General features: G+C 43.8%; 1 protein-coding gene across 2 annotated transcripts in view; it reads right to left on the reverse strand.

Moving 5' to 3' along the window:
* The window catches only part of gtf3c3 (general transcription factor IIIC, polypeptide 3), an 82,992-nt gene that overhangs the window by 38,697 nt on the left and 26,118 nt on the right, over positions 1 to 18,177 (reverse strand). For both annotated transcript variants that reach the window (XM_068035676.1, XM_068035675.1), the window contains exons 5-6: positions 6,875 to 7,066; positions 497 to 662 (exon numbers count right to left, since the gene is read on the reverse strand). In XM_068035676.1, the coding sequence (XP_067891777.1) occupies positions 497 to 662; positions 6,875 to 7,066 (358 nt within the window). The remainder of the gene's footprint in view (positions 1 to 496; positions 663 to 6,874; positions 7,067 to 18,177) is intronic.

The raw sequence follows: 18,177 nt of genomic DNA on the forward strand, positions 1-18,177 counted from the left end.
TCACTGTTACATAACTTTGGATGAATGGTTAACCTGATTCGGTTCAACCATTATATGGAAGGAAATCAAGTGGCTGCCGCTGTCCAGACAGCACCTACTCCCAGACCCCAACTCCTTCAGTCCAAGTTCAATCACAACTTTAAACAAAGTTTTTGGGCAAACCTATTCGAGCAAAAACTTATCACAAATTGTGGTGCACAAAAACAAACATTAGTAATTTTTTTCATAAGGACTTTAAAGCATTTTTTGTATGACAGTACTGAAAACTCAAGTCTGAGTTTCACATTGTCAAAAGTGCATTGAGTTTTTCACATTCTCATATGGTTTTCCTGAGTACAAGTCACACAGAATGATCAAGAAGCAAATCCACTGGTATAATTTCCAAGAGTTTTATTAAGTAAAGTATAATTGTGCTGTACAGAAATTAAGTAGGCAAGAAGGTCAGTTTGCTTTTTGATGAAGAAATCAACAACCAATAAAGTCTGTGAAAACTTACTTTGCCATGTCTCTGGCTAGTTGCATGAAGTGCTCCCCATCAGTAGGCGGAAGAATGTTCAGAATGCGCCTATATCCATCCATAGCTAGCTTGTGTTCACCCAATTGTTCATAAAGGCTGCAACGCTCCCATAGGTACCGGACATTTGTTGTATCGTATTTTATGGCTACATATTAAAAATAAATCAGCTATGTGTAAAATAAATAGTTTGCATAGTTTAAGATTACACATTCCAAACCACATTCCTTACGTCCACAAAACTACAAACATGAAACTTATGAATAATAGATTATAAATAATTAGGAATTAACAAGACTTCAGCTCAATTTCTTTCCACGTATTTTTCCACATAAGTTGTCCAAGTATTTTTCAGCTGGTACAATAGTTACACTGATAAGAGTTATATAGATAACAGAAACGTCGTAGGATTTACAAAATGTATCACAAATACTTTTGGTCAATTTTAGTAGAAATTAAATACATTCCTATCTCACCTTTAGATTACTGTTCTGAAACTTAACTATCCTACTGTGTAACAATGAAAAGAAAGGTCGACTTTCATGCAATTTCATTTTCACAAGGATGGGTGTGCAGAATCGCAAAAAGATCACACCTAGTGTAGCAATAATTCTGCTTCCAGAAATGCAGGCAAAGCAATGACTCGGCCAGGATTTTCTACATTTAATAAAATGAAGTAGTTCGGAAGAGCTAGGAATCGAAGTTTGATTGATATTGACCTTAGAAATCAAGAAACCAGGTGTCAGAAAAATGACAAGATTTTCTGACGGGTGGCCAGCTGTAAAAGAAACCAACAGTTGCGGCCTCAAAGCAGGTTGCAAGGGAATTCAGTGGTTGCAGCCTCAGAGCAAGTTGTAAGGAAGACAAACAGCGGTTCTAGCCTCAAGAGAGAGGGGACACCTCTCAGCCTGATACAGTAAAAGCCTGTGAAGACTTAAAACTGTTTTGAAAGTTGAAGCTTGCGGAGAAGACCAACAGGATCACCAGGAAACATCCTATCCACGGATGTCCAGATCAGAAATGCTCGGAAAAGTGAGCGAAGAGGACATTAATTCTGAAAAGGTCTGGGAGATTCAACCCATTGCTATTGGGAGGAGTTTGGGAATTTTAACTGCACAGGATTTCACCATCAAAAAGGACTGTGCCATATGCGAGTGTGGTGTGAGGATTTCAAGTAATTTAATAAGTAAAGAAAATATCTTTCTTGGCAAACTGGGATATCAGCTACTTACAAAGTACTATTTAGTTAATGGGGATTTCCTTTAGTTTAGTTGTCTTAAAAATATGAAATCTTGTCATGTAATTCTTTAAGTTGATCTGGGGGTTCAACGTTAACGGTCTCACTGAGGTTGTAACAAATTGGGGGCTCGGGTCTGGGATACAAATTCAGATGCTGTTAGCTGGAATTTTCCACAGTTTTAAAAGAACAAGATTTCACATTTACTTTGCTTGGGTTCAGGGGAAATCACTGAGTACCTTTAACGTACAAAAAATCATTAAGAGAGAAGATTTGACTCTCCGTATATTACAGCAGTTAAGCAAGGTCAATTTGGTCACAATAGCAGCAGACATGGGGGTTAGTATAAGCCCAGGGGCTAGGAAGTGGAGACAATCCAAGGACTGGTTACTTGCTTGAACTTGGTAAAAGAAGAGAATGTTTCCATGAGTGTTCAAGTGGAGTGAGCCAAAATAATAAGAGATTCAGTTTTAGTGAGAGGAAGGAAGCAGGCAACCCTCAGAGTGGTTAAAAAAAAAGATTGTCAGGAGACTAGGGTTGAGTCAAAGGGACCAATGTGTTATTTTTGTAATAAAAGAGGGCATATAAAATCAGAATGCTGGAAGTTAAAGGGCAAGCCCACAGCTCTTGTAGGCTTACCGAAAGCCTGTCCTGAAAAGGCTGCCCCAATAAATGGCTCTGTTGACAAGTCAGTGATTAGTGATGTTGGCTAGTGAACAGAAGTTTCCTCCCTAGGGTGCTAACAAATTAAATCAGGTCCCTGAAGGATATAGAAGTTTTGTGCTCAGAGGTACAGTGTCCCCATATTTGCCAGATGAGACAGGCGTACAGATTGTGCTGCTTAGAGATACATGGGCAATTCAATCATCGATCGATTTTTCCCCAAATAGCGCAATGAATATGAAAGTCATGGTGTGGCCATTGAGGGGGGCCATTTATCCATTTCATTGCACAATGCTAATTTGCAATGTGATTGATTCCATTAACAGTGGGAATTGTCACAGATTTGCATATTGAAGGGGTGGATTTGTTGCTAGGGAAGGACTTAGCTGGGGATAAGGTATTGGCGTCTCCAGTAGTTGCGAAAAAGCCAGTTGAGGTTGCTGAAACTGAAGTTTTACAGGAGGAATTTCCTGGAATATTCCCAGATTGTGTTGCGACAAGATCCCAGGCTCATAAGAATAAAGAAGATTAGAAGAATTCAGTTATTGTGGAGTACAATTCTGGTGTTTGGTTGGCTGAGACTTTTTTCAAGGATTTGGATGGGATGTTGGTGGAAAAGACTCCAAGGCTAGCAACAGTGAATTGTTTAACAGATTATCTTTGATTGAGGTACAATAGACAGACCCTGATTTAAGAAGTTTGTCTCAAATGGCATGTTCAGAGGCAGAAGCTGAAAAGGTCCCCGAGTGCTATTATATTAAGAATGAGAAAGTGGAGACCTCCCCAGAGGCCCGCTGATGAGGACTGGGCTATCATTCATCAGGTTGTTGTTCCCCCAGAGTACCTCAGTGAGATTGTGGGATTTGCATATTAGATCCCAGTGGCAGATCATGTGGGTATTCGAAAGACTCAGGCCAGGATAAGACTGCATTTTTATTGGTCAGGCTTGCATAAGGATATAGTTGAATTTTGCAGAGCTTGCCATACATGTCAGGTAGTTGGGAAGCCACCACCTTCAATTAAGCCCACCCCATGGATATTGATACCTGCTTTTGACCGAAACATTTAGAAGGGTTCTTGTGGATTGTGTCGGACCCTTACCCACAACTCTATCAGGTCACAGGTTTCGCCTAACCATCATGATTTGTTTGCTAGGTTTCCAGAGGCAATTGCTTTGAGAAAGATCACAGCAAAAGTTGTGATTGAGAGGTGAATTCAGTTTTTCGCTAAATATGGATTGCCAAAAGAAATTCAATCGGACCAGGAGTCAAACTTCACGTCAGGGGTATTTCAAGACACCATGTAATTTGGGAGTGAGACAGCTCAAATCATCTGCTTATCACCCGCAGTCACAAGGTGCTTTGGAAAGGTATCACCAAACTCCAAAAAGTATGATAAAGGCCTATTGTTTTGATTATCTTATGATTGGGATAAGGTGATATTATTATTTGCCATCAGGGACACAGCAAATAAGTCCACTGGTTTCAGTCTATTTGAATAGGTCTATGGGCATGAGGTTAGGGGTCCCCTTAAACTCATTAAGGAGAGATTTTTTAGCACCGGAAGAAGAAACTACCCTCTAAGATTATGCATTTGAATTTGGAGACTCTCAAAAACTTGAGATAGCCAGAAAACATCTCAAAATTTCTCAACAAGTGATGAAAACCCAAGCGGATAGAACAGCTGAGACACACAGTTTACAGCCTGGGGACAAGGTGTTAGTTTTGTTGCCCTTACCTGGGGAACCACTGAAAGCTCAGTTCCGTGGACGTTGCTTCATTAAGAGGAAACTTAGTGAGGTGAACTATTTGGTTAGCACCCCAGTCAGACGAAAAAGTCAAAGGGTTGTGTCATCTGAATATGTTGAAAAGACACTATGACAGTGAACCTGGTCAGTCAGTAAATGTACGTCAAATGATGGAAGAGGAGGTTAGAGATAGAGATAGACAGTGTTACTTTTGAGAAACTGGAAGAAGGGACACAGACTAAGAACTCTCAGATTGAACCCCCTGCAGTGAAACTGGCAAACACAGAAGTGTTAGAAAATCTAGATACAGTCCTACATTATCTTTCTGAACAGCATAAAAGGAACATAGCTGATCTGCTGAAAGAGTTTAAAGCTATATGTGCAGATAAGCCAGGTCAAACTCCTCAGGCTGTTCATGGAGTTGATGTAGGGACAGCTACACCCCATGAAACGGAACCCTTATCAACTCAACCCTGATAAATTGGCTCAGGTCAGAGAGGTGGTTCAAAATATGCTAAACAATGATATAACTGAACTTAATCAAAGTAACTGGAGTTCACCAGTAGTGCTACAACCAAAACCAGATGGTTTGAAAAGATTTTGTATGTGATTATCAGCAAGTCAATGCAGTAACTAAAACAGACTCTTATCCAATCCCACGACTTGAGGATTGTATTGACAGAGTGGGAAATTCAGTCCTTTTAACAAAACTGACCTGCTGAAAGGTTATTGGCAAGTCCCCTTGACCGACCAAGCTGAAAGAAATTTCTGCCTTCGTGACACCAGATGGCCTATTTCAGTGCAAGGTCATACCCTTTGGTATGAAAAATACCCCAGCTACATTTCAAAGGTTGACCAAGCAGGTGATTGCTGGACTGAGCAATTGCGGTGTATACTTTATGTTCTGTTGGTATACACCTGGGAAGACCATGTTGAACAATTTGGTAGTCAACTTAGCGAACAGCGAGTTGCTAAGGCACTTTTGGCTGATGGTACACACAAACACTTCAGCGTCGTCTCTTTCAGTCATTTACTGAGCTCCACATGGTTGAAGACAAGAATGTTCCTGGAATCGCACCCTCCTATTAGCTTCCTGGTTGTCTACCACTATTCACAACTGTATGTGGTACAGTCACAGAGCTTTGCTTTGATGTGTTGCCTATGGTACTGTTGAGCTCTACCTATAGCATGCTGCTTTTGTTGCTTAGCCTGCTGTGTAGTAGCTTCACTAGGGCTGCAACTCATTCTGTGGATTATCTGGTACTATCTCTGGCACTTTATTGTACACCCCAGATTGAACCAGAGTTGGTCTTCTGAATTGATGGTGATCACAGAGTATGGGACATGCTTCGCCATGAAGTTACAGATTGTTGCAGTATACAATGCTGCTGCTGATGGCCCACAGCAACCTCAGGGATAATAAAAGCAAAATATTGCAGATGCTGGAAATCTAAAATAAAAACAAAAAGTGCTGAAATTACTCAGCAGGTCAGGCAGCATCTGTGGAGAGAGAAGCAAAGTTAATGTTTAAGGTGTGTGACCTTTTATCAGAACTTCAGGGATGCCTGATTTTGGGCTGCTAGATCTGTCTTTCAACTGTCCTGTTGAGCATGACGATCGTGTCACACTACACACTGGAGAATATCCTCAGTGAAGACAAGACTGTGCAGTGGACATTTCTGCCAACATAACCATAGACTGACATGTCTGAAACAGGTAAGTTGGTGAAAATGTTTTCAAGTAAGTTAATTCCTCGTGTTGCTTCTCTCACTACCTGACACAGGCCCAGGCTGGCAACTGTGTCATTCAAGACTCGGTCAATTTGGTCACTGAAGTCCCCCACTCAGAGTATATTCTGTGCCCTTGCTTCCAGAACTTGATATTCAACATGGCAAAATACTGATTTATCAGCTGAGGAATGGGATGATAGATGATGATTGACAAGAGATTTTCTTACCCATGCTTGACATGAAGCCTTGAGCCCTCTTGGAGTCTACGGTCAGTGTTGACAACAACCAGAGCCATTCCCACCTGAGTGTATATCACTGTGCCCTCACCTCTGATGGGTCTATCCCATTATATGGAGTTAGGTCAGAGATCAGCCATTATCTCACTGAATGACAGAACCAGCTCAACAGGCTAAATGGCATGTTCCTATCCTGCTGCCGCCACAGGAAGTACCCAGGGTGGCGAAAGAGTCTAAAATATTGGATGACAGATATGATTCTGTGCATGTGACTACATCAGGTTGTTGCTCAACAAGTCCATGAAAGGCCGTCATAAACTGGACACCGTGTTAATGAGGAGGACTTTGCAGTGTTGACTAGATTTAACTTAGTCTTATCCTGATATAATGTCTGGGTTATTGACGATACAGCAATCTAATTTTGTAGCTATTGTTCACAATTGGGTGGCTTGCTATGTCCCTTCAGAGGACATTAAAGAATCAACCACATAGTGCATGAGTCACATGTGGGCCAGACTGGGCAGGGCTAATAATACCACTTTCCTAAAGGACATTAGTCAACAATCTGCTAACTTTCATGGGGTTTTTTTTTGGTGCTAGCCCATAAATTACCAGATTTATTGACTACAATTTTACAACTTACCATGATGGAATTTGAGCTGACAACCACTGGGTTGCTAGCCCAAGACCAAAACTGAAGCAGTAATTCAAACTCTAATTTCCACTTAAGGAATGAACTTACAGTACCTTTTGAATAACAGAAAATAGCCTGTTTGATATTGTCTTGCTCAAGGGACATTTCAGCCAATTTCACCCACTCCTCTGGGTCACTGGGATTCAGATGAGCTGCAATTAGTCCAAACTGCAATGATTTCTCCATGTCTCCTTGATCTTCATAAATCATTGCAAGAGTGGAAAAAGGCTCAAAGGCAAGAGGAGCTAAAAAAAAAACAAAGTGATTAAATACGTATCAAAAGTGAGAATGTTTTGATAACAGTTATTTCACTGTGTGCTAATTGGCCTACCACAGCAAACTGTTTGCATCATCACAAAACTTTTTACATTCCAACTCTTTAAATACCAGAAAATTAATTTTAAGCAATCTCAATTCAAATTATATTTGGAAGAACTTGATGAAATAAACAGAATATGTAAGGGCCATATAAATTTCAATTGTGCATAATTCAATACCTGCATAAGTCATGACCAATTACAAGATCACAACCATACGCTGCAACAGACTTGCCACTGTAAACCCTAATTGTGAAGTAAAATGTATAATCTAAAACAAAATAATCATTTGGAATTCTTTTCAAATTTTGATTTTGAAACATCATCTTCGATTAACTATAATTCTTAAAGGTCTGACAATGGCTTGTCTTTGTCCTCAAATAAGCCCTGAATTTTTTAATGTAAAAAATCTCTCAATTTAAAAATAAAACACAAGATGGCTGGCTTCCACAATTCTAAGTCTAGCTGTTGGGACATTTCATCAATCAGCTACCTGTAACTTGTTAAAAGTAGTGAGAAGTGGGGAAGAGAGTAGAAGGTAAGGAAGCGGGAGGGTGCTCAGAGCAATGGCTAAGCAATTAAGCATGTTTTAGTACACGTCCTCAGAAATGTTAGCATAACAATGCAAGATTTTTTTCTGTTTTGTTTCCAATTTGCTATGCGCTTGCATTTTGCACATGAAACTCCAGAGTACATCCTTAAAATAATGAATTTCAAATTCTATTTATCTTCAAATAACTGATGCACCTTCTCCCATAACAACTCAGTGAGTTTTAAGCAGAATGTTGCAAAGGCATACCAGTGGGAAGGACTGCACAGTGTCTATTGATCTCACAAATAGGGCAGTGGCATGGGAACCAGAATTGGTCTCAGCACCCTGTTTCAGGTGGAGGAAAAGAAGGGTTGGCAATATAGCGATAACTGTTGAAAGTGTGCTTGTGAGATTCTTCCAAGGACAAGATCAGTTTAAGTTCTGACGCCCATCATTAACAAATGCATCCCCTCCCTCCCACTCCGCAGCTGAATCGCTTGCCGACATTCATTGCCAAGGCACACAAAAATACAACAAAAAATTTTGGCAAGAAAGTTTTTTTAAAAAATATTATCAATGAAACCCAATGCAAAGTGGTAGAATTTGCAGGTAATACTAAACTTGTGTGGTCAGTGGAGACAGCTCAGAAATTACAAAATGAGTTGGATAAAATTAGTAAGTGGGCAGCAAATGGGTAGATAAAATTTAATAAGTGTAAAGTACTGCAAATAGGAAGGAAAAGAAGGGACATACATGGTGTAGGAAACAGCTAAAGCCGAAGAAAAAAGGACCCAGCATTCTCAGCAGACAAGACATTCAACAGGTCCAACCAATCTAGAGTGACAATCAACAAAGGCAACTGGATGTTGAACTACAGACCCAAAACAGTAAGTCAGAGGAGCACAGGATCAAAATGTGCAGAGTGCTACCATACCTCAAGGACTGCACCCAGTTCTGAAGCTGTGACAAAAAGGAGGGATTCAAGCCCCGGAAGCAGTGCAGTGCAGAATTCCAGAGCTTAGGGCCTCAGCAGATGATTAGTGGAGTGATTAAAATCAGGGAGAGGCAAGAGGCCAGAATTGTACAGGCACAGAGATCTGGGGGGGGTTATAGAACTGGAGGAAGTTGGGAGAGGAAAGGCCATAAAGGGATTTGAAAGCAAGGATGAGAATTTTTAAATTGAGAAATTGCCAGACCGGGAGCCAACATAGATCAGAAGCAAAGGGGTGTTGGGTGAATGAGACTTGGTTCAAGTTAGGATACGGGCTGCAGAGTTTCGGGTGAGCTCAGTTTTATATAGGTTTGAAATTGGGAAGCTGGTAAGCAAAGCATTAGAATAGTTCTAAAGGTAACAAAGGCATGGATGAAAGTTTCACCAGTAGATGAGCTAAGGGAGAGGTGGAATCAGACAATGTTATGGAGGTGGAAGCAAGCAGGCTTAAAGATGAAGCAAATAGGTGGCCAGAAGCTTGCCTCAGTGTCAAATACAACAGCGAGGTTGCTAAAGGTCTGGTTCATCCTCAGTCAGTTGCCAAGGAGAGGGATAGAGAGGGTCTTAGGAATGATGTTTGTAGCTGGGACTGAAGACAATGGCTTTGTTCATCACAATACTTAGTTGGAGAAATTTCTGCTCAACCAGCATTGTCTGAGTGTGAAGCACAGTGATCGGAGAACAAAATGCTTCATAAACAGAGTGATAAAGTCAGGATTTTGGTGCAAGGGGGAAAAGGAGATGCTTTTTTTTTTCTTTTTATGTTACCTCCAGAAGCTGGTATTTTTCTTCTGCCTCTAAGCTAGGAGACTGTAACTTGCTATTGCTTTACTAAATTAGTGAACAATTAACTAATCAAATAAATTTTTAAAAAAGGTTAGACAGACACGGCAGGGCAGGAGGTGTGCTGTAACTGCAACATGTGGGAATTGTGGAAAGCACTGTGATCCCCGACAACCATACCAGCAGTAAGTGTCTGCAGCTCAAGCAACTTCAGCTCAGAGTTGTTGAGCTTGTCTCTGAGCTGCAGACATTGTTGGGCATCAGAGAAGGGAAAAAATACATGACACTGTTCACACCCCTTCGGTCAAGTAGAACTTTAGAGTTGGCCAATATTCAAGGACAGGAGGGTGGGACTGAGCGTCAGGCAGTTATGGGGATCTAGGATGTAGTGATGGAGGAGCCTTGGCCCTTGATTTTGACCAAAAGGTACGAGATGCTTGCTACCTGTGTGGATAAGAATAAGGACTGCAGGGTGGATGGACAAATAGACCACATGCTGCAGGAAGCCATTCAGGTGGGGGGGGAGAATGTGGTAGTGATAGGGGGCAGCATAGTCAGGGGATACTGTTCTCTGCAGCCATGACCAGGAGTTCCAAAGGTTGTGGTGCCCGCCTGGTGCCAGGGTTAAATACATCACCTCGTGGTTAGAGATGAACTTGGAGTGAGAGGGGGAAGATCCAGTTGCCATGGTCCATTTAGGAACAAATGACATAGGTAGAACAAGGAATGATATTCTGCTGAGAGAGCTTGAGGAGCTAGGGTCCAATCTCAATGGTAACGATTGTTAATTGAGCCATATGCCAAATGCTTATCACCCGCAGTCACAAAGTGCTTTGGATAGGGACCACTAAATCCTACAAAGTACGATAAAGGCTTATTGTTTTGATTATCCTTATGATTGGGATAAGGGGATATCATTTTTATTATTTTCTACCAGGGACACACTAAATATTTGAACTGGACTATGAGCGTGAGGTTAGGTAAGGGTCCCCGTAAACTCATTAGGGAGAGATTTTTTAGCACAGGATGGGGAAATTATACTTTTAGGTTATGTGTCAGAATTAAGAAAGACTTACAAAAGCTTGTGAGATAGCCAGAAAACATCGCAAGATTTCTCAGCAAGCGGATAGAACAGCTAAGGCACATAGCTTGCAGCTTGGACCACTGAAAGCTAGGTTCAGTGGACCTTACTTCATTAAGAGGAAACTTAGTGAGGTGAACTATTTGGTTAGCACCAAAGTCAAAGGGTATTTCACGTGAATATGTTGAAAAGATACAGTGAACCTTGTCAGCAGTAAATGTATGTCAAATGACAGAAAAGGAGGTTGAAGACAGTGTTACTTTTGAGGAACAAGAGGAAGGGGCAGAGACTGAGAACTCTCAGACTGAACGCCCTTCAGTGAAATTGGTGAACAAAGAAGCATTAGAAAATCTAGATACAGTTTTTTATTTTTTTAAATTTATTTAGAGATACAGCACTGAAACAGGCCCTTCGGCCCATCGTCTGTGCCGACCATCAACCACCCATTTATACTAATCCTACATTAATCCCATATTCCTACCACATCCCCACCTTCCCTCAATTCCCCTACCACCTACCTGTACTAGGGGCAATTTATAATGGTCAATTTACCTATCAACCTGCAAGTCTTTGGCTGTGGGAGGAAACCGGAGCACCCGGCGAAAACCCACGCGGTCACAGGGAGAACTTGCAAACTCCACACAGGCAGTACCCAGAATCGAACCCGGGTCGCTGGAGCTGTGAGGCTGCGGTGCTAACCACTGCGCCACTGTGCTGCCCAGTTCTACAATATATTTCTGCACAGCATAAAAGTGAGATAGCTGATCTGCTAAAAGTGTTTGAAGCCGTACGTGCAGATAAGCCAGGTTGAACTCCTCTGGCTATTCATGGGTCGATGCAAGAACAGTTACACCTAATAAACAGAACCTTTATCGACTCAATCCTGATAAATTGGCTCATGTCAGAAAGGAGGTTCAATATATGCTAAAGAATGATATAACTGAACTTAATCAAAATAGCTGAAGTTCACCAGTGGTGCTACAACCAAAACTGGATGGTTTGAAAAGATTTTGTATTGATTATCGGAAAGCCAATGCAGTAACTAAATCAGACTCTTATTCAATGCCATGACTTGAGGATTGTATTGACGGAGTGGGAAATTCAGTTAATATTAGCAAAACAGATTTGCTGAAAGGATCTTGATAAGTCCCCTTGACTGACCAAGCTAAACAAATTTCCGTCTTTGTGACCCCAGATGGCCTATTTCAGTGTAAGGTCATGCCTTTTTATATTAAAAATGTACCAGCCACATTTCAAAGGTTGACTAACCAGGTGATTACCGGACTGAGCAATTGCATTGTGCACCTTGATGATCTGTTGGTATTCAGAGGCACCTGGGAAGACCATGTTAAACACTTAAAGGCAGTATTCGATAGTTTAGAGACAGCCAATTTGATAGCAAACTTAGCGAAGAGTGAGTTTGCTAAGGCAAAGGTCACCTATTTAGGGCATGTAGTGGGTCAAGGACAAGTGTTGCCTAAGGAAGCTAAAGTTTAAGCAATAATACCTGCCAGTCCCCAAGACTAAAATAAAGATACTACAATTCCTAGGGATTTGTGGGTTCTGCACAAAGTTCATTCCTAACTTCAGTACAATAGTAACTTCACTGATGAATTTGTTAAAAAAAGGCATGAAGACCCAGTGGACAAAATCTGGTCAAATGGCGTTTGAAAAGTTAAAGACCATTTTAATAAATTAACACATTCTAGCAGCACTAAGTTTTGGTAAGCCCTTAAAAGTGGCTATTGATGCCAGTGAACTGACGAGAACAGCTGCCGATACTTTAATCTCCGATCCTGCTGTCTTCACAGTCCAGAGTGTCTGCAGCCACGGCGTGCGGTAAGTCCATTGAGGTGAAGAAGGAGCTGCGGGACCCGAGAGAAGTCCTGTGAAAAGGTGCCCCGAACACCCAAAACATCCACGAACGGCCCCCCCGGCCGCAACTTCAAAGCGCCCGCGGGAGATGGCTCGGAGAGCATCTGCAGCGCACTGTCGGCAATGCTGCATGCCTTTATTTAAACCATTGCAAAAAAAAAACCCTCAGCAAATGTAATCACCTCTAAGTCTGCCAAATGATGCTTCACCTCCCGAAGGACGTGGATGAGCTTTCCGGACGTCGATGGTGGGCACTGAGGAAATGGCTTATTACCTGCACCAGATTCCACCCCCCTCCCCCCCCCCCTTTACCCCCCTTCCACCCCCCCCACCCCCGTCCCCTTCCCTGCTCCACCCTCTCAGCTCACCCCCTCACAACCCCGTCCCAGCCCGCCCCCCCCTCGCACCATCTTCACCCCGCACCCCCTTCCCCTGCACCCCCCCCCCACCCCCTCCCTCTAACCCTCCACCTTGCATCCCCTCCTCCCACCGGCACCATCCTACACCTGTGTAGGGGCCCCAACAACCCCACTGCCTTGTGGGCGTCTCGGGAGAGACCAAGGCTAAGGGAGTAAACCCTAACAGAAAATCCGGAGCGGAATCCCGTAGGCGGTCATGTGTCACCTTTGGCATGTTTCCGGCAGTTCCTGCAGCCATACTGGTGCCAAACGTCGTGTCCTGCACTCCTTTGGACCCCACCAGAAAGGCCGAGAGGGGGGTTTTGACGACTGGGCAACTCTCAACCTCCATAAATTTGCCCAGGCATGCGCCATGGAGAGGTCACTCCATAGTTGCCTCACAGCGACTGAAACAACACGGAAGGCAGCAGTTACGGGTTATAAGTCCAGATAAATTGGCGTAGAAACTGGGCGCCACGGGTTGCCTTTGTCGGTGGGAGAGGTCATTGCACCTCACTGGACAGCTACCGCCCGCCTCAAACCGGGCAGCCCCCGGTCAATAAGGTTCTGTCCCGCCACAGTCTGCCTGCTTCAATGGGTGCTTGGAGCTCAGGGTCATTGCCCGAAAGGTGGACTGATACACCGCACCAAACAACATGAAAAAAGGAAAGAAGGTACCAGCCCTTCGCTTTGCAAGCTGGAACGTCAGAACTATGTGTCCTGGCCTGTCGGAAGACCTTACACAAATCAACGATTCTCGGAAGACCGCCATCATTAACAACGAGCTCAGTAGACTCAATGTGGACATTGCAGCACTTCAGGAGACTCGCCTCCCCGCGAGTGGCTCTCTAGCAGAGCAAGACTACACCTTCTTCTGGCAGGGCAGGGATCCTGAAGAACCAAGACAGCATGGAGTGGGCTTCGCCATCAGAAACTCCTTGCTCAGCATGATAGAGCCTCCCTCAAATGGCTCGGAACGCATACTGTCCATCCGACTGCTCACCACCTCTGGTCCAGTACACCTACTCAGCATCTATGCTCCAACACTCTGTTCCGCACCTGAAGCTAAAGACCAGTTCTATGAACAACTCCATAACATCATTAGCAGCATCCCCAACACCGAACACCTATTCCTGCTGGGGGACTTTAATGCCAGGGTTGGGGCCGACCATGACTCATGGCCCTCCTGCCTTGGGCGCTATGGCGTTGGAAGGATGAATGAGAACGGGCAGAGACTGCTTGAGTTGTGTACCTATCATAACCTCTGCATCACCAACTCGTTCTTTCACACTAAACCCTGTCACCAGGTTTCATGGAGGCACCCAAGATCACGTCGTTGGCACCAGCTAGACCTCATTGTCACAAGGCGAGCCGCCTTAAACAGTGTTCAAATCACACGCAGCTTCCACAGTGCGGACTGCGACACCGACCACTCCCTGGTGTGCAGCAAGGTTAGACTCAGACCAAAGAAGTTGCATCATTCCAAGCAGAAGGGCCACCCGCGCATCAACACGAGCAGAATTTCTCACCCACAGCTGTTACAAAAATTTCTAAATTCACTTGTAACAGCCCTTCAAAACACTCCCACAGGGGATGCTGAGACCAAGTGGGCCCACATCAGAGACGCCATCTATGAGTCAGCTTTGACCACCTACGGCAAAAGTGCGAAGAGAAATGCAGACTGGTTTCAATCTCATAATGAAGAGCTGGAACCTGTCATAGCCGCTAAGCGCATTGCACTTTTGAACTACAAGAAAGCCCCCAGCGATTTAACATCCGCAGCACTTAAAGCAGCCAGAAGTACTGCACAAAGAACAGCTAGGCGTTGCGCAAACGACTACTGGCAACACCTATGCAGTCATATTCAGCTGGCCTCAGACACCGGAAACATCAGAGGAATGTATGATGGCATGAAGAGAGCTCTTGGGCCAACCATCAAGAAGATCACCCCCCTCAAATCTAAATCGGGGGACATAATCACTGACCAACGCAAACAGATGGACCGCTGGGTTGAGCACTACCTAGAACTGTACTCCAGGGAGAATGCTGTCACTGAGACTGCCCTCAATGCAGCCCAGCCTCTACCAGTCATGGATGAGCTGGACATACAGCCAACCAAATCGGAACTCAGTGATGCCATTGATTCCCTAGCCAGCGGAAAAGCCCCTGGGAAGGACAGCATTACCCCTGAAATAATCAAGAGTGCCAAGCCTGCTATACTCTCAGCACTACATGAAATGCTATGCCTGTGCTGGGACGAGGGAGCAGTACCCCAGGACATGCGCGATGCCAACATCATCACCCTCTATAAAAACAAAGGTGACCGCGGTGACTGCAACAACTACCGTGGAATCTCCCTGCTCAGCATAGTGGGGAAAGTCTTTGCTCGAGTCGCTCTGAACAGGCTCCAGAAGCTGGCCGAGCGCGTCTACCCTGAGGCACAGTGTGGCTTTCGTGCAGAGAGATCGACTATTGACATGCTGTTCTCCCTTCGTCAGATACAGGAGAAATGCCGTGAACAACAGATGCCCCTCTACATTGCTTTCATTGATCTCACCAAAGCCTTTGACCTCGTCAGCAGACGTGGTCTCTTCAGACTACTAGAAAAGATCGGATGTCCACCAAAGCTACTAAGTATCATCACCTCATTCCATGACAATATGAAAGGCACAATTCAACATGGTGGCTCCTCATCAGAGCCCTTTCCTATCCTGAGTGGTGTGAAACAGGGCTGTGTTCTCGCACCCACACTTTTTGGGATTTTCTTCTCCCTGCTGCTTTCACATGCGTTCAAATCCTCTGAAGAAGGAATTTTCCTCCACACAAGATCAGGGGGCAGGTTGTTCAACCTTGCCCGTCTAAGAGCGAAGTCCAAAGTACGGAAAGTCCTCATCAGAGAACTCCTCTTTGCTGACGATGCTGCTTTAACATCTCACACTGAAGAATGCCTGCAGAGTCTCATCGACAGGTTTGCGTCTGCCTGCAATGAATTTGGCCTAACCATCAGCCTCAAGAAAACGAACATCATGGGGCAGGATGTCAGAAATGCTCCATCCATCAATATTGGCGACCACGCTCTGGAAGTGGTTCAAGAGTTCACCTACCTAGGCTCAACTATCACCAGTAACCTGTCTCTAGATGCAGAAATCAACAAGCGCATGGGTAAGGCTTCCACTGCTATGTTCAGACTGGCCAAGAGAGTGTGGGAAAATGGCGCACTGACACGGAACACAAAAGTCCGAGTGTATCAGGCCTGTGTCCTCAGTACCTTGCTCTACGGCAGCGAGGCCTGGACAACGTATGCCAGCCAAGAGCGACGTCTCAATTCATTCCATCTTCGCTGCCTTCGGAGAATACTTGGCATCAGGTGGCAGGACTATATCTCCAACACAGAAGTCCTTGAAGCGGCCAACATCCCCAGCTTATACACACTACTGAGTCAGCGGCGCTTGAGATGGCTTGGCCATGTGAGCCGCATGGAAGATGGCAGGATCCCCAAAGACACATTGTACAGCGAGCTCGCCACTGGTATCAGACCCACCGGCCGTCCATGTCTCCGTTATAAAGACGTCTGCAAACGCGACATGAAATCGTGTGACATTGATCACAAGTCGTGGGAGTCAGTTGCCAGCATTCGCCAGAGCTGGCGGGCAGCCATAAAGACAGGGCTAAATTGTGGCGAGTCGAAGAGACTTAGTAGTTGGCAGGAAAAAAGACAGAGGCGCAAGGGGAGAGCCAACTGTGCAACAGCCCCAACAAACAAATTTCTCTGCAGCACCTGTGGAAGAGCCTGTCACTCCAGAATTGGCCTTTATAGCCACTCCAGGCGCTGCTTCACAAACCACTGACCACCTCCAGGCGCGTATCCATTGTCTCTCGAGATAAGGAGGCCCAAAAGATGTAAAGTAGGAGCAGTATTACTCCAGGATAATGATACTAGTATCGAACGGCCAGTCAGTTATTTCTCTGGAAAACTCAATAAGTACAAAAAGTACTCAACTATTGAGAAGGAGGCTTTAGGTCTCGTATTGGCCCTTCAACATTTTGAAGTATACATCAATGATGGCTAAGGGGAAATAACAGTTTACACCAATCATAATCCATTAAGGTTCCTAGAAAAGTTCAAAACAAGAATGTCAGATTATTTCAGTGGAGTTTAGTGTTACAACCATTTACCCTGAAGATTGTGCACATTGCAGGAAAGAGCAATGTAATTGCCGATGCCTATTCAGAATTTAAAGAAGGGATATGATGGAGGAAAATAACTCAAAATTATAAAATATTGTTGTTACCTGTGTAAAGTGTAAAATGTTAGTAATGGAAATGTTTACAAGATTATGTGTGACTGTGCTGTAAAAAAAATCATTACCATGGTAATGACTTTACTATTTTGGCAGGGGGATGGGGAGAGGTTATGAATCGTTATTTTTAAAAGTTTAAGATGGAGTACAGAAGATTAAGTGACCTCACATCCACTCAAAGGATAAAACATAAATCTTTGTTATCAGGACAACAGAGAACACAGATCAAAGATTTTTTGGGGGGAAAAAAAAGAGACTGCAGGGGTACTACCTGAAAAACAATGGTTTTCACCCTCCCAGAATTTTGGTTCATAAAACAAGGAGTCAGTGATTCTGAAGATGCTAATGTACCAAGCAGCTGTTAACACCTGGGAACACTGGAAGCCCAGGTGGCTCAATGAAACCAGACTTCTAAACTTTGCATAATGCAGCAGAATAAAAAGCCATCGCTTTTTGAGTCCAGATAAATTTAACAGATTTTCTGAAGGCAGACAGACTGTAAGGGAGGAAACCAGCAATTGTTGCCTCAGGGTAGGCTGTAAGAAGGGAACCCAGTGGCTGCAACTGAGAGAAACAGGCTCATAACTCATATTTTAATGTCAACGGTCTCACTGAGGTCGTAACAAAAGCAGAATATTTTTAAAAGGCATGAAACTTTTAAATATTGATGTTCAGAGACACTTGGGTAAGGAACACAAAAATTTAGCATGCAGGTGCAGCAAGCAATTGGGAATGCAAATAGCATATTGGCCTTTATTGTGAAGGGATTGGAGTACAAGAAAAAGGAAGCCTTGCTACAACTGTATAGGACTTTTGGTGAGACCACACCTGGAGTACAGTGCACAGTTTTGGTATCCATATTTAGGAAAGATATACTTGCGTTGGAGGTAATACATCAAAGGTTCACTAGATTGGTTCTTGGGATGATAGGGTTGTCCTATGAGGAGAGGCTGAGTGAATTGGGCCTATACTCTCTGAAGTTTAGAAGAATGAGAGGTGATCTCAATGAAACATCCAAAATTCTGAAGGGGCTTGACAGAGTAGAAACCGAGAGGTTGCTTCCCCAGCTTGGGAATCT

The sequence above is a fragment of the Heterodontus francisci genome, chromosome 7, assembly GCF_036365525.1.
Source record: "Heterodontus francisci isolate sHetFra1 chromosome 7, sHetFra1.hap1, whole genome shotgun sequence".
Lineage (NCBI taxonomy): Eukaryota > Metazoa > Chordata > Chondrichthyes > Heterodontiformes > Heterodontidae > Heterodontus > Heterodontus francisci.